General features: G+C 41.5%; 1 protein-coding gene across 5 annotated transcripts in view; it reads right to left on the reverse strand.

The window, feature by feature from the left end:
- LOC141901467 (heat shock 70 kDa protein 14-like) overlaps positions 1–17193 on the reverse strand; it is a 155791-nt gene that overhangs the window by 16392 nt on the left and 122206 nt on the right. For all 5 annotated transcript variants that reach the window (XM_074788714.1, XM_074788715.1, XM_074788713.1 and 2 more), the window contains one exon: positions 13294–13396. In XM_074788714.1, the coding sequence (XP_074644815.1) occupies positions 13294–13396 (103 nt within the window). The remainder of the gene's footprint in view (positions 1–13293; positions 13397–17193) is intronic.

Raw genomic sequence — 17193 nt, forward strand, 5'->3', positions numbered from 1 at the left:
ATTGCAATTTATCACAAATTCTATCAAACAGAAAACACACGCTCATCTTCTGCTGATGAAATGTCAAACGAGCCTGCAAGCAGCGTTACGGTATCACTATAGTAGTGTATACTGTGCGCGCGCGTGTGTGTGTGCAACAATCTAATGTAATGATTTCCGCGCACACGTGGAGGCCTTGTGTAAGTGAATGTTCGCTTACACTTCAATGTCAATCAAATCAATCACTGGGTATCAAAATGAAACAATACCTATGGCGGATGATAATTACTTTCTCACTGGAAATGAGCATTTGAAATTCGCACGTATACGGCACCTAGTCGGATGAAACGTTCGCCATTCTATGGCTTTTCCATAATTATTTTAGTAGCGCCGGAATTCCCCTAAATCCCAAAAAACAGCCAATCACATTCGCTCATAGAGACAACACCCCCCAACCGAGGTAATTGCAATTTTATACACGAGAGCTAAGAATTTTCCCGCCAAAAACAGTTTTCGTAGAATTTTAACAATGTTGACCATGTCATCGATGGAGGTTCGCCATGTCTTCAATCGCATCGATTATACGACGTTTAAGCCGAGAACTAATGAAACAAATGCTCACATAAAAAAAACGTACCGCAATTTTACATGAATTGGCTCACTGCCAACTTCATATCGCTGACAAAGGTAAACCAAAAACCAAGTTTATTGTTGTCACCATGAATTTCATGGTGCAAGAAATGATTTCTGTGCATTTTCGTTATGTCCATTGAACGTTTTATCGCTTGCGGTCAAAATGTTTTACAAAAAACGTTTTGAGCATGTTTTCTGCTTTGGCGAAATATATGTTATGCTGTGTGCAGCAGGCTTTAGGATCCTGAATAGTGTTTCAATTATTCAATCACACGCATTGAGTATTTTCTGGAAAGGGCAGCCTAAAAGTGTGAAGATCGCATATAAGAATAGAATTTATAGGTACTGAATATGAAATGTTGAATTAAAGACATTAGACTTGAAGCATAGTAAGAATATTTCAACAACCTTTAGAACTTTCTTGCCTTGAAGGACATGCTAAGATTATGCCGAATTAGGTAGATTTTCAAATAAGAAGGCAATTCGCAGCAAGAAAAAGTAAAATTGAATCTTATTTTTAGTGTAAATGGGCAAAATAGGGCATCTGTGTTTAGCTTAACTTTTTTGCACAGCGATGTCCCCTTTTCTAGAAAAGTTTGTGCCTATCCTGTGAAAATCATGGCTATGGGCGTGCTTAAAAAGTCCCAGAAAATAGTAAAAAGTTAACGGCATCATGGTGTAGTCGGTCGCTTGTAAACGAAAAACCTCAAAAATCGTTGAAAATAACAGTTACTGTCCATTGTGGTTTATTCCAATAATGTGCCCTTTTCTTTGGTGAGGCAGCCAAAATTGAACCCTGAATACACCCTTGGGACAAAATACAGGGTAGTTAATAGGCATACCCCATATTTTATACAATATCTTGCTATTAGCTATTATGATTAAATCTATAGGTTATTGGGATAAGTGTCCAGTTTGGATAACATCCTGCGATATACTTTTTAAGACATAACAAAATTCAGTGTTGCCAGTGTCACCCTGATATAATTTGCATATTTCGTAATCATATAGATCTACAATGTCATATCGAACAGTTCATAACATTTCATAGCTCTACTACATATTAAAAATAATAATAATAATAATAATAATAATATAATATAACTTATGACTATAGTGTCAATATGTGCTTTAAGGTCGTAATCAACATGTGACATTACTCAACATGTTTTCACGATAATTAGCTATAGTCAGTGCTCATCGATAATTAATCAATGTCTCTCAAACATGTCACTAGGTGTTTGTTTGTGAGTCCTGATGTCTACAACTTGTCTGACACCTAGTTCTCACATTATACTCATGATTCTGTATATAAAGACTATGTAAAGCTATGATAATGATTCTCATTGCGGGATGCAATAAAGATTGTACATATAAGGTTTAACTGCCTCGTTGTTCCTGATGGATGGAATCCTGTACCGCTGGCGTAAATGCTAGTTCCCCAGCCAGCCAGCCAGCCAGCCAGCCAGCCAGCCAGCCAGCCAGCCAGCCAATACAACAACCAGCCAGCCAGCCAGCCAATACAACAACCAGCCGTTTACACCAGCACCTAGCTATAGTATTTCCGGAACTCAAGTTCATTCCCTGTACCATTGGCCCTTCCAATGTGCATAGCTTGCTTTAGCTCGGAATGCTAAGTAACTGGCAAGAAAATTTAAAAAAATTACTACTGTCTGTCACACATGCTCTCTGTACGACGTTTTGGTCCGTAATTTCGTTAATAATCAATCTATCTGTGAATATGTTATGCATCAATTTGTTCAGTAAGCAAATTGCATTCAGAAATTAATAATGAAAAGGCAAAAATTTGCTTGTTTTTTCATCTATCAGCGACAGTTTACCTAGCATATGCTCATGTAATGCTGAAAAACGGTGCCACCTACATTGCTATGTTATGCTTATTAATAGGTGAAGATATCAGAGAAACATCTCTGAGCGTCGGCATTATGGGAGCCGTATGCTGAGTAACCTATCACTCAGCAATGAAAACAAAAACAACTTGAATCAACCCAATTTCAAAAATGGTTCTCCCAGCACAGCAAAGGGCAACAGGGTCTTCTAGCCACCCGATCACCCGCCATTTTGGACAGGAGATTATGAAAATATTAACCAAAATTAAATTGTTGGGAATCTCAAGAACTTCTACCACAATTAGACCAAAATCATCTATAGGAGTGTACTGCAAGCTATCTCCGGTTACAAGCTAGAATTTGTGGGGAACATACCTTCCCATCAATATTATGTACCAAATCAGATTAAATTTAACATGAACGAAATTAAGGCCATTGAGGAAGAGTTAGAAATATTTGAGAAAAAAGGGATTATCGAAGAGGTTGATCATGTAGGATGGGAGTTTATTTTGCACATTTTCATTAGGCCAAAGAAAGAAGATATAGGGTTATACTGAACCTCACGAAATTGAACGGACACATTGAGTAGCAACATTTCAAAATTACAATTTTTAAAACTAAAATTTGTATTTCTGAGTAGTACTTACCCTTTCCTATGGTTTTTGACAATATTTTCTAAATTTGGATTGATCGCCTATGGTTTTTCGATACAACCCGGCCTTGCAGTATTGCATTTAGCTTCCGGTGAAATCTCCCATCTTTTTATGCCAAAGCAGACCCAAGAATGCAGGTAGGCCGGGCAGGTGGGCAGGACTCCCACCATTGGAAAGGGTAAGTACTACTTGTAAATACAAATTTTAGTTTAAAAAATAGTAATATTTCTGTCAAATACTGTATCCTTTACTATGGTTTTTGCTGGACTAGCCTAGCACAAGGATGGTGAGAAAGGTTGATAGAAAAACCACTGCACAATCCCAAGGTAAGAGGGAAAAAAGAGAGCACTGTCCCAAGCACAGAATGGAGCACTGTAGCACAAGGAAGACCAGTTGGCCACAGCTCAGGGCCCCCGCCGAATTTTGCAAAATTAATGCTTGCGAACATGAGCTCAAACTAAGTACACGGATACACCACTTGTCATCCTGACAATGCAAACATAAAAATTCAATAAAAATGTACTCGATTAGTGCAGAGACCCAGCGGGCCACTGCATCCCGGGAAATATAACCCTTCAGGTGATCCAGCAGCAGAATAAATTCCACATGCGCGGACCCCTTCATGGTGCAGAGCGATCTCAATAAAAACATAACGCCCATACAGGACATAACGTCTTGTCCGGTAGAACCGGTTCAACTCGATGTTTTATAGTTTCTATTCGCCATTGATGACCGACCAAGCCTGGTTGTTGGTTACTCAAAAGCAGGCTGCAGTGGAACGAATTCCTTCGCTGGCACGAAGACAATATGACCTTGTCGAACTCAAAGTGCATGTTTTTCAGAATGACGGGCTGAACAAGCCAAGAACAGCAGAATACAAATTAAGAAATGACGCTTCGGAAAGATGTTCAAATGGAGCCTCCATTGACTTCTTCAAAATTAATGACAGATCCCATGGTGGAACTTTTATCAGTACCCCAGGCCTGGAAACAAAAACCCTGCAACAAGCTGGGATATCGGATGATCAGCTGTTACATTTGGCCATCCAGAAGCACGCAATGTATGGAAAAGTAGTGGAGCGGTAACCTTTAATAGTTACAACCTGCAGGCCTTTTACTATTAACTCTTTTCCTGCCAGGCCTATTTTTCAGGAAATACTTTGCCAGGATTTCCATGTTTTTCAGAGATTGCAGAGAGGGTATTTTGCATAAAATATGGCCATTCATGCATGTTCAGCACCCATTTCAATAGATGACGTCACTAACACACTACATAAAATGACTGATGATAGTTTATTTTAGTAGTAAAGGGCAATAAACTAACTGGTGTTTGGCGATGAATTCGCCATCTATCGTTTAAGTTAAGAAACAAGTCAACCGTACCAGTACAGTTTTGGCAGGCAAGTGGTGGGAGATATCAAACGTACCAATACGTTAATGGCAGGCAATGAGTTAACCCTTTCGCTGCGTACACGCTTGCACCGCCCCGTACGTAAGGTATTTTCCGAAAAATTCTATTTTCTTCAAATTGTTTTTAACCCCGATTTTTCGCGTTTTTATCGAAGATTATGATGTTATTTAGTGAAAATCAGTAAAAAATCATACCAACAGCCTTTTCTGTAGGGGGGGGGGCGTGTTGGGGGGGGGTCAGGATGGGTTAGAAATTTTTTTTTTCAGTTTTTCACCCAAGTGCCTATCTCAGTCTTTGGTGATTGATGCTACGGTGTGGATGAAAGAAATTCAATTGATATGGGATATCCTTTTCCGCTGGTAGAGGTACGTAAGTGGGGAGGCTAAAAATCAAATTGAGATTTTGCAAACTAATTATCTTTTATTTTTCAGTAAAAGCAACGCAACAGTAATTACAATGACAAAAAAAAACAAAACATCTTGCATGCAGTCCGCAAAACATAATGGTAAGTCAAACAAATATAGTGTTTTCTACATGCAAATCATTTCTAGCGAAGTCGACAGTTAGAAATTATTCATTCAGCATCAAATGTTGAATAGTCCAATCTTGTGTGGTACACTTCGAAGCAATCCTGATCGATGTGTAGACCCGGTCTAGAAGGGCAAGTCTTACAAACCCAGATAGTGTCCTTTGGCCGCCCAGTTCGCCCAAGATCATTTCGTGCATAGCATACGCGGCATCGTTTTTGTTGGGTCTTCCTTCCAAGTGGTCGAAGCTTCATTGGAAAGTGACGGCCAGTGAGACGGGTCAGTGCTTCATCACGGGTAACATTACGAGCAATCATTGGTCTTGTGATAACCATCACGTCGAGCACATCATGTATAAACCCAAGGAAATCCTTCTTGTTACCCTGTAGTTCGAACATCCGATGGGAGTTTAGGAGGGCCTGCATCACCAGCCTGACTGCTACTTTTTTATACCATTTCATCGTTCGGCGGATGACTTGGTAGTAGTGAAGTTGCTGGTCCACCATATCGACTCCACCCATATGCTTGTTGTAGGCCAATACACAAGTGGGTTTGCAAATTGCAACATCGTTCGTCGTTTTCTTCCTTGTATCTTCCACTCTCGCTGGAAACCTAGTTGTGAGGAGATGGACTACCTTTGGTTTCCCACTAGCTTTATCAACATGTGCCCGAAATTTTACGGCCAAAACGTTCTCATCCGGAGCCTTGAAAAATACTGATGAATTTTTCTGAATTTGGAGGTCTGCCAATTCCTTTGGAAAGTTGCGACGATTCGCTCTAACCGTGCCATCAACGTACGTTCCTTTCTTCAGCAGGAATGCCGCTAAAGATGGCGATGAGTAGTAATTATCAATGAACAGAGTGTAACCTTTTTGGAGGTAATTTCTCATCAGATGCATGACTATTTGCTCGGAAACGTTCAGAGCCGCAATCTCTGGAGGCTGTACAGGGAGTGTGTTTGCCCCTACGTAAACTAGTAGGTCAAGGGTGACTCCCTTTGTTGTGCATAATTCAAAAAATTTTATGCCAAAACGTGTACGTTTTGTGGCAATGAACTGTTTGAAACTCAAGCGACCCTTCCACAGCAACAGCGACTCGTCGATACTAAGGTTTTCACCCGGGCTATATACCTCTCGGAATCGTGTTTGAAACATTTCAACCAATGGGCGAACCTTATAAAGTCGGTCTCTATCACGATCTCTCGGGTCATAGCCGTCTGCTTCATTATCTGCGAAATGTAAGAATTTTAAAATGTTCAGGAACCGATCACGACTCATACATTCACCAAAAATTGGAGTAGCCACAAGCTTTTCTTGTGTCCAGTACATGTTGATTCTCGGTTTATATACAATTCCTTGTAATACGAGAAGAGCCAGGAATGTCTTCATCTCAGCCTGCTCGACTGGCTCCCATAACCTGGCTCTGGATCGCCGCTTCAGGGTGTCTTCGTTAGCTGTCAGGAATTGTTGGGCATATCTGTTTGTTTCGGTGACCACGTGTGCTATTATTTCTTCAGTAAGGTATAGGGAAATATAATCAATCGGTTTAGCTCCCTGTGGCATATCAACGAGAAGTTTCTCTTTCCCAGTGAATGGGATGGCTTTTGGACGAAAGTTTTCAGTTCGTTCCCAAAACCAGGGAGCATCATCAGCTCGCATCCGACGGCCGGCAGGAGCACGTTGTCTTGGAGCTGGCTGTTGGGCAACTGGTTGTACCACAGGGGGAGCTTGTTGTCTTGGCGCTCGCTGTTGGGCAACTGGTTGTACCACAGGGGGAGCTTGTTGTCTTGGCGCTCGCTGTTGGGCAACTGGTTGTACCACAGGGGGAGCTTGTTGTCTTGGCGCTCGCTGTTGGGCAACTGGTTGTACCACAGGGGGAGCTTGTTGTCTTGGCGCTCGCTGTTGGGCAACTTGTTGTACCACAGGGGGAGCTTGTTGTATTGGCGCTCGCTGTTGGGCAACTGGTTGTACCACAGGTGGAGCATGTGTGGGCTGTCTTGGAACAGGTTGTGGTGCAACTGGTGGAGGATGTTGCCTCAGTGCTGAAACGGTGGCCAAAGGTGTTGTATCTGTGCAGCGTATCTTCACCAGAGGTTCTGGCCTTGGTGCTGGTGGTGTTGTGACTTTACGTTTTTCTGAAAAGAAAAATAAACTGTTCAACACACAATATTTTTATTTGTTTTCAAAATGATTATTTTTTTGCAGAACAATTGCACCACATGGAGTAAGAAAAGTACTTTTTTGAACTGGACGTGGTGTTGGAGTTTCTGGAGAATCTGGCACAGCGGGAACTCTGCGTTGGTCGGGCGAAAAAAGATTGAAGACTGGAGGGGCCGATGTCGATTGTTGGGCATCGCCTGAAAGACAATAAAACTGTTATTCGTGTATTTATGTATTCATTTATATATCTATATATTCATTCATCTCTAAAGTTGCTGTACCACTTTTGAGCAATTATATGTATGACTCACCGAAAGTGCACTCTTGTCTTTGTATAATATCCTGGTCTCCTTCCTCTTCTAAATCCAATACGTTATCATCAGTGCTGCACACTTCTGAAATAAAAATAAATAGATAAAACAACCGGGTCATCTTATCATCGTCATTATAGCTTTATGTAATAGAGTTTTGTGATTGCCTAAAGGCATATACCTGGTTGAGGCTGATCCAACTCCTCGAATTCATCAAAGTCGAAATCGGCATCGAGGTCAAGGGCATAGTCATCTTCGTCCCAAGAGTCGTCTCCGCCCAGTCCGAAATCACCCCCGTCATCTAAATCGTCATCTTCACTGTCGTCGTCGGCGTAAATCTTGCCTAAAACTTGATTAGCACTGAAAACTTTCTTTCGAGCAGCCATCTCAATCCCGTGCAAATTACCATGTGCTCAACAGGCTGACAGCACCAACTACTGACGCATTTTCGCCATCTGTTGTTTAGAAAGCTAACTATCTTGTCTTACATGCGTTTACATACTGTTTGCTGTGTACGCGTTCGAGTTATAAATCAATAGGTGCATGACGTTTCTACAACGTCATACGCACAGCACGTGTCACTCCATATGACGTTTCCAAAACGTCACACGTAGCGAAAGGGTTAATAGATGCAGTAAAAAATCTGCCAATTGAGCAACAGAGGGTGAGCATGGATCAATTTCCCCGGTAGCACACCAATCTGCAAAATAACCCCATTTGGTGTCGTAAATGGTACTCGTCGATGTCCGCTTAGATCCTGCGATAAAAGAGAGATAAACGAGATAAACAGCCTGTTCTGAAAAGCTGAAGCTGACAAGAATCGCTGGACAATGGCCAGGCGAGCAGATTTAGCCAATGGCTGTTCGGATGATGCTGAAAATTCCTCTGAGACAGAAGCAATTAGAAATTCGGAAGAATCCTGGGGTTGTCGCACAGTAGGTTGAGAGCCTATTTCTGAGCCAGCCAACATGAAGCTACCAGAACTATGTTGCAATTGACTGATCGCTCTACTTGATCCAGCAAGTGCAGGAGGACTGGTGTGGGCAGCTAGGAACGCATACGCATGCATCCCCGACCAGTTCAGAGAGAAGGCCTTAACCCCCAAGCTTTCGCGTCTGGAAACGGGGAAACAAATAGTGGACACCTCCGATTAAACCAGGTGGCAAAAAGATCCAGCAGCGGATTGCCGAACATGTCTTGAACCTGATTTGCTACTTTTTGGAGTACACATTCTGTCGGAATAGCCTGACCAAGAAAGAACATTGGCCGTCACGTTCCTTATCCCTGCTAAATGTGCAACAGTCACACAGGGAAACGCCCTTTGTCTGGCACCAAAGATGAATTTTGCCGACAGATCCGTGAGGGTTGTCGAGTGAGTGCCCCCTTAATTCTGAAGGTAAGCCCCCACTGTTGAATTGTCCTCGGCTAACCAAACGTGGTGGCCCTCCACTCTCCTGTGAAAGAACTTCAGAGCCTTCCACACGGCCAGCTGTTCCAGGAAATTTATTGTGGTTGGTGGCCTCGTAGCGAGACCACCTCCTGGCTTTGACTCGGTTCTCCAGATGAGCCCCCCACCCTTGGTGACTGGCATCCGTGAATACATGAAGTGGAGCCTCTAATGGGGCCATGACACTCGGCGACGAAGATTCATAGTTGTCGCCCACCAATGAAGATCTGGACTTAGATCGGTTGGCGGTACAGGAATCAAGGTCTCCCAGTTGCCCTTTGACCGAGACCAGAAGCTCTTATTGTTGCAAGCGCCTGATTCTGAGGCAGCCTAAGGGCACCACCAAACCCATGGAGCTGATGGATGGAGCCGTGACCAGTAACGAGCTGTTCTCGGGGTTGTGGACACTCCCGCTACAGCTTTTTTAAGTTTTGCTACTGGAGCCATGGGCGGAAAGACTTTGCCGATTCGGAGATCGAAGGCCGTGCCGAGATAAGTGAACTGTTGGGCCGGCGTCAACCGAGATTTTTCCCTGTTTACGCGGAACCCTAGCTGATGGACTAAGTCCAAGACTAAGGTCATTGCCTCCCGACATTGTTGAGCTGAGTTTGCGACTAATAACCAGTCGTTGAGGTAAACGAACAGTCAAACACCCCTGAACTGAAGTACCCTCTGAACGGCCTTGACCAACTTGGTGAAAACCCACGGGCCGTACCGAGGCCAAATGGAAGAGACCTAAACTCTGAACTGGAACAGGGGGCCTTCCCACTTTATCCCGAGAAATCGCTGAGATTTTGGGTGAATTTCAACCTGAAAATAATTGTTGGAGCTGGTCCTCCTACCGGCATCTCTAGCCGCCCGAGAAAGCGCTGAAGTTTGAGTTGGTCCTGTTGGAGTCCATGCCGAGCCTTGCGCCGCCGGCGCTGAACCAGAGCGCTTTTTCCACGGAGTTCGGACAGTGGACTTGGTCTGGACCTCCCAAATCTTCCTCAGCTCGGGGGAAACAGGAGCGCACCAACCGGAGAAGAGATGGGATGACGGAAGCCTAACGTCTAGTTTTAGGGCAATTGACTCGAGAGTTTCGCAAAGCTCGTCTGTCGACACCTTGAGAGCCATATCCTGAAACAAACCAACCCTGGTAAGATTGTCCAGGATTGACATCATGGCCACCAAACCGGACTTCGGCAAACAAATACCCGACTGTGCTGAACCAGTATCCAAAGCTGAACCGGGCTGATCCAAAGCACCTGGAGTTGCATAATACGCCGAGCAAATGCGCCTCTAGGCGGATCGGTTGAACTAATATATTTTCCAGATTTCATACCCCATTCTGGAGGGGGAATGGGAAACGAAAACGGCGACATTCACCCCATAATTGCCTATCTAATTGAGCCCAATCTCTTGAAACTGCTGACCATTCACGTAAAACATTAAGATCAGAGTCCAGAGGGCGATAAGCTTCCATTTACTCACCCACCAGAGGAGCTGCTGTGGGCTTAGCACGAGTTGCCCCGTGTTTGACAAAAAACTCAATAATCATTGCTCCGAATGGTATGTCCCATGCAGGTTCGGATAAAACTGAACGGGATGGAGATACATTGCGAGCCAGGGATGTCCTCATTGAATGGGGCAACCCAACATTGCTTGCGGCAGGGACGACACCAGAAGGAATTGCCGCTTCTGGGACCGGATCCTCATTGAAATCAGACCCTTACCCAGCATCCAGGAATTCAGGGTCAGAATTCCAAATAACTGAGTGGGCTGGCGAACTTCTAATCGGACAATCAGGAATAGGCTTACCTGTTGTAGAAGTTGCAGTAACAACTTGTTGCGACAAAATTTTTTCATCGAATACACAAAAATCCTTCTGAGTCAGGAATTCTCCTGTATCCCGACGATCATGACGACTTCGGTGACGTCCCTCGAACCGGATTGAGACCTGCTAGAAGAATCGCCTTCTTCGCTAACTGACGTCAACGAAAGATGAGGCGACTGACTGCGAAACTTCGACGAAACTGACGATCTATCCTTGATCTGCGAGAAGGAGACCTTGCGCGTTTATTACGTTCACGGCGTCTGGACCTGATGGGAGAGTGAGCTCTATCCCGGAGCGACGAACGTCAGAATCGGACGAACCGGAAATTCAGAACCGGGTGATGTCTGGCCTAGACCAGACAGATATCGACCAGACCGGTGCCGGCCTGCTTGTGTCGGTATTTCAACTACCTGATCTCAACTTACATCTCTACTGGTGATCGACCAGCAACTGGTGATTGACCGGAGAACTAGCGTTCCTCTCCTCGAGTAGGGAAGCCGACCGTGCAAGTACAACCGGCGACTGCTCTGCTATACGATTTGAAATCGAATTAGAGACGTCAGTGGGCACATCGGCCAAAAGCGATTCAAATATATGCAAAAGATCAAGGTAATTGATCAAAGCGTCTTCAAAATTTCTCTCAAAAACGTATAAAAAAATAATTTGCCATAGGCAAATTGGTTTAACTTTCTACTATCTAGAAGAACGTACAATTATACATGATTTAATTTTGCTTTCGACTAGCGTCGTGGCTACTAGTTTTGGTTTAGATATGTCCAGAAAACTATAAGGGCTCTGGGAAGCATGACACAAAATTTGATATTGGCTGTGATTTAGCAATTCTTTGTATTTAGCATAAAAATCCATGAAGCCAATTAAACAGTTCCAAAATTCTCATTTTAGGCCTACCAGCTAATTTTCTTCCTGATGAATGTGGCAATATTTTCCTTTAGGTCTAGATTTTGTTCAATGCTCTATCGAATCATTCCAGCCTTGAATGCAGAGAGGCCTAGATGATGAGACAGATACCGTAACGTATAGTACCTATTCGTACATTATTGTTATGGTTTTACATCAAGAAACAGCAATTTTACCAGACCTTGACTAAGTTATATAATATTTTAAGGTTACCTTAAAATATTAATGTAAGTATCCATCGACGAAGTATCTAACGAAGTTAAAAGTGGGGCACAGGTATTTATAGTTGCCACAGAAATAGTTCAAATGATTATCCACGACAATAAAGCGTTCCTATAATAAAGCTTATTTCAATTAAAAACTTCTAAATTAGGAACAGACAGAGTATGACAGTATTTATAATACGCGCTAGGAGAGAGCAGTAGTGCAACGCGTGGTTATACGTGAAAACAGAGTATGCATACACTTTGCCGGGCACTGCGGTGTGTATGTACGTATATTAGATATATGGATTACATACCAGCTGATTTACGTAGCGCGCGGATTTTAACGTGTTAAGCTGTTACGCGAAGAATGCCAATATACCGCAAAAACATCGGCAAACACACGCACACGCATAAAGCGCACACGTGTGGAACCAATTAACTCTCATTTCAACAAAAATGATGCCAAACATTTGTCGACTGCCTCTCTCCAAAAACCTTTCAAAGAAAGAATGTATTTTGTACGAGTCGGTCAAAATAAGACAATGACAAGACAAAGCCGGGCTAGGACTATAGAAATTGCCACACTTACTAAGTTCGAGATACTAAATTAGATAGTTCAAATGAAGTGATAATTTCATCGTTAGATCATACCGGTATATGCGCATCAAACAAAAAACACATCTAACAATCCACGCAATCCGCAATCGATCAAGTCAAACATGACAACGACCTCAAGGCATGTCTCTGTAATCGAAGGTGGAGACTAAAACACGGTTCAGGACTCGGCAGCGGACACCGGCCCGGAAAATATTTCAAAACATGTATTGTCGGTACCTAGCACGATTTCAGCGTTTTTCGGGAATTCCCTGAAATTTCGGCGTTTTTCGGAAATTCCCTGAAATTTCAGCGTTTTTATTTCAGCGATTCAACGTTTCAGTGTTTCAGCGAAGTTCAGGAACCGTGTGGAGATGCACAGTGAGGGAGTTATTGGAATGGCCCTTTACAAAAGAATTTCTTACTTTCGTTCTCTTGTTATTAGTTATGATATGATTGAAGCATTTTTGATTCTTTTGGATAGTAGTTAAATGCTAGAATTAGATGTTTGTAAGACTTCAGGAAAAATTCTTAATTTCATGTTTAATATGGGAGGTTAAATGGACCATAGTTTTGTTACATAATATATCAGCATTGTTCGAAAAAGTTTGAAGGATAACACAAAATGTCCCAGACAAGCTCTTGGTCTGAACCTTTAAAAAGTAAACACCTCCCAGATAAGTTTTGACAGGAAACAAGTGAGCGAATAGTATATATGCTCCATTGTAAAACAGATATGAATCAGGATCACACACCTATACGACCTACACCTTACAATGTCTAAGCTTACCTTTGAGATATCATCCCTACGCATTTCAGATTGATTTAGAATATCAACTAGTGGTTCCATGCAACGTTGAACTAGGGATGAACACAAACCATCAAATCTGGCTCTGAAATTGATCAAATATCAAGAAAGCATTAGGCCAAATCCCCAATGAGCCGCAAGCCAGAGGCCATAGCTATTATGATAATCATTATGGTGGCAATGCCTGACAAATCAACATCACTATTTCCTTTAACTCATTGCCTGCCAAAAACGTACTGGTATGTTCGATATTTCCCATCACTTGCCTGCCAATACCGTACTGGTATGGGTGACTTGTTTCTTGATTTTAACAATAGATGGCGAATTCATCGCAAAACACCAGTTAGTTTAATGGCTTTTACTACTAAAACTATCATTAGTTGTTCTATGCAGTGTGTTAGTGACGACATCTATTGAAATGGGGGCTGAACACGCATGAATGGGCACATTTTATGCAAAATACCCCCTCTGCAATGGTAATTGCTGCAGATTTTATCACTTCTAGAAGAAATGCCGCTTATTTTACATGACAAAGCAAGACCAGATGAACAAAATAAAACAAACTTGATGATGATATATCTCTTTTAGTTTTTGTTTTATGAATCTCTGAAAAACACGGAAATCCTGGCAAAGCGCAGCAAATCCTGAAAATTAGGCCTGGCAGGCAAAGAGTTAAAATCAACCTATGGGACCACACCCTGAAAAACTATTAGGGTTTCCATGAGGCTGTTTTCTTTTCACTGTTCAACAGACATTTTCCCCCAGCCAAAAGTGGTCATATCTTCCCCAGATCCCGAAATATTCCTGAGGAATTGCGAAAAGAAATTGATAATTCGTTCCCTAAAGACTCTAAAGTGTTCCTTATTTCAGTTTATTTAAATCTCTGTCTTAATAATAAATTGCGTGGCTGACCATGTAGCGTAGTAGGGGAAGCTGAAATTGCACAACATGGTGGTTGACCAACAAGAATCATATAGAATTAACCACTTCTGGAATATGATAGATAAGACATGGTAGGAAATTGTGCGGCATTGAAAATGATGGAAAAGATCAGTCGGAATTTGGTAGAAAAATCCATTATTGGAAATCGATGGAAAAGGCATTATATGAAAATATACAACATGGAAAATAACCTACATGAATTTGAAAGAAAAATCCAGTGCCAGAAAATAGCAGAAAAAGCTAAATGGAAAATGCACAACAAGTCAAATAATAGAATTCCATCATTTTCCATGTTGTGCATTTTCTTCTCTTCTCTTAATAGGCCTATCATTGTTTCTAGACAATCAGCCACAGTGTCCAACGGAATAATAATAATTAAGCCAAGTAGGTTGTCTGTTTCGAGGGGCTTGACTGTCTAAATGTCACAAAAACAGGAAGTGGCCTTCAGACGAGACGATTCCTCGCCTCTTCCTCTAATTCATTTTTGAGTGAACCGAATTAGAGAATAGAACAGTCTACAGACTGAGTTTAAATGATAAAATTAAATCAGTTAGCGGTAAAAATTTAGCTAGTTTAAATGGATTAGTGGATTTTTATCAAATCATACCCCTAGATTGTGCATGCTTATGTTATGATGTAATTCCTTATTCGGTGTCGACAAATTATGATCGTCTAACGAGTCAGTAAAGGTACCGTAGTGCAATTGAATTGTGAAATCTATCAATGTTTTTCATAATGGAAAATAAAGATTCTGTTCAAATTCACCTGAGGAAGATTTTCTACCTAGAGGGATTTTACCACGGGGAGGAGTGAATGGTTGGGGACAAAAATCATGAAAAAACATACATTGTTTCCTAATGAATGATTTTTCAAAACAGTGAACAGAAAAAAGGCCAGGGAAAATCAGATTTTAAATTTACTATCATTCCATCAACTACCACAAAATTAAAGCATAGATCTTTTGACACGTCACTACTTGATATTATTGGATCAATTCCCGAATTGGCTTGGTTAAATTTACCATGATCATATCTCACCTTGATGTTATCAGACATTGCACCCTTAGTATACTGAATTAAGTTCACAAGTAAATTAGTTTGATGTAAATTACCACAAAATTTAAATGCATATAATTGAACTATTGAAAATTCCCTCCAGCCAATACAATTTGATACAACAAATAACTAGTGCAGTTACAATGGCAGTAGCTGGACTACGTAAACCGAACTCGCCATCGTTCAAAGGGAACATCGCTGAAAACTGGATAGTGTTCGAGCATGAGTACGACATTTTTGTTTAGCGCTGAATATAGAGACAAGCCAGAGTCTGTCGAAAATACGGTGTCTCCCAAGTACACTAGATAAATCATCAACAGTGACATTGATGGGTTTAGGAGGACATCCTACAAAATCTGTTAGAACAGCTAGATTAAGCTGCACGCGCCGGAACCAAAAATTAACGTTAGACTTCCATGTTGTGGATAAAGACGTTCAAACACTACTTGGTCTAACTGACTGTTTGCGTTTGGATGTATTAGTACTATGTCCAGAAGTACTGGAAGTACAAAGTATGCCTGAGTTACCTGGTGTATTAAAAGACTACCTGCAGTTATTCGATGGGAAACTAAGCAAGATACCTGTCCAATATCGTATAACACTGGGCCCAAGCGTACCTCCTGTTGTGCATCCAGTGCGAAATGTTCCACATGCAATCAGGGATAAACTCAAGGCCAAGTTAGATTCGATGGTTGCACAAGGTATCATAGCGGAGCTAACAGAACCAACCGATTGGGTATCAATATTGGTAGTGACGACTAAGAAAGACACGGACGAGCTAAGGGTTTATATCGACCCTGGTGATTTGAATCATGCAATAAAGAGGCCACACTATCCAATGAAAACAATCGAACAGGTGGTAGCTAATATGTCCAATGCTAAGTATTTTACAGTGTTAGACCAATGAAACCCCTTATATCCGGCCTTCCAACATATTGGTGGAAAAGTGGGTAAATGAGTGGAGAAATGTAGTTGTTCTATTGCCTTGAAATCTTTACTACTTACTGGTAAAGTAAGGATATATGGCATACAATTTCAGTTGAAATTTAATAGATAAGTGCATCCTGGGAGAAAGAGCAGTTTATCTGAAACTTTTTCGTGAATTTTTTTCTTGATGGCCATCTTGGAGCATGTGACCTTGACCTCAAATTCACTTATATCCAAATTATTTATGTCTATTCGTTGGCCCAAAAGTTATCAACAACATGCTATATAATTTTTCTGTGTCAGATACCTTGGTAACTATTCTATGAATATACTCCTATAAACCCCTAAATTCCACCCCCCCTCCGGTACAGCAGCGGAGACACTATGTGGTATTGAAAGGGTTGAACTGTAGCGACACCGCAAGAGATTTGTCGAGCCTGCCGCGGCACATATACATCTTTCATGGGACAGTCAACTTAAGAAATCTTGCATGAAAAGTCAATTTCTAACAATCTGTCTCGAGGTTGTCGCATAAATATGTAGGAATTTTGGGTTAGGGATTAATTCAACAGATGATGATTCCTAGCGATATTCTTGTTCGCTGTATGAACTCACTAATTTTATCTTTGAGTGAGATTAATTCATAACACATTACGATAGGCAATTACAGACACACAGAGAAATATTGGCACTTATATCCAAAGTGAATATTATTATTAGAATATTATCAAAGTTAGCAAAGATTTTATAGAATACAGGTTCACTTCCATGAATTTAGCAGTATCTAAAAATAGTATTTCTTTTCACTAAATAAGTAAAACTGTTGTTTTTCAAACAGCAAAATTTGACATTTGGAAGTTCCATTTTGACTCATAATTATATGTGACTGAAGCGATTTCGTCAAGTTTCATGAGGTTTTCATATTAGTTTTATGAAAGTTATGCTTGCACGGTATCAG

Source organism: Tubulanus polymorphus, chromosome 3, assembly GCF_964204645.1.
Source record: "Tubulanus polymorphus chromosome 3, tnTubPoly1.2, whole genome shotgun sequence".
NCBI lineage: Eukaryota > Metazoa > Nemertea > Palaeonemertea > Tubulaniformes > Tubulanidae > Tubulanus > Tubulanus polymorphus.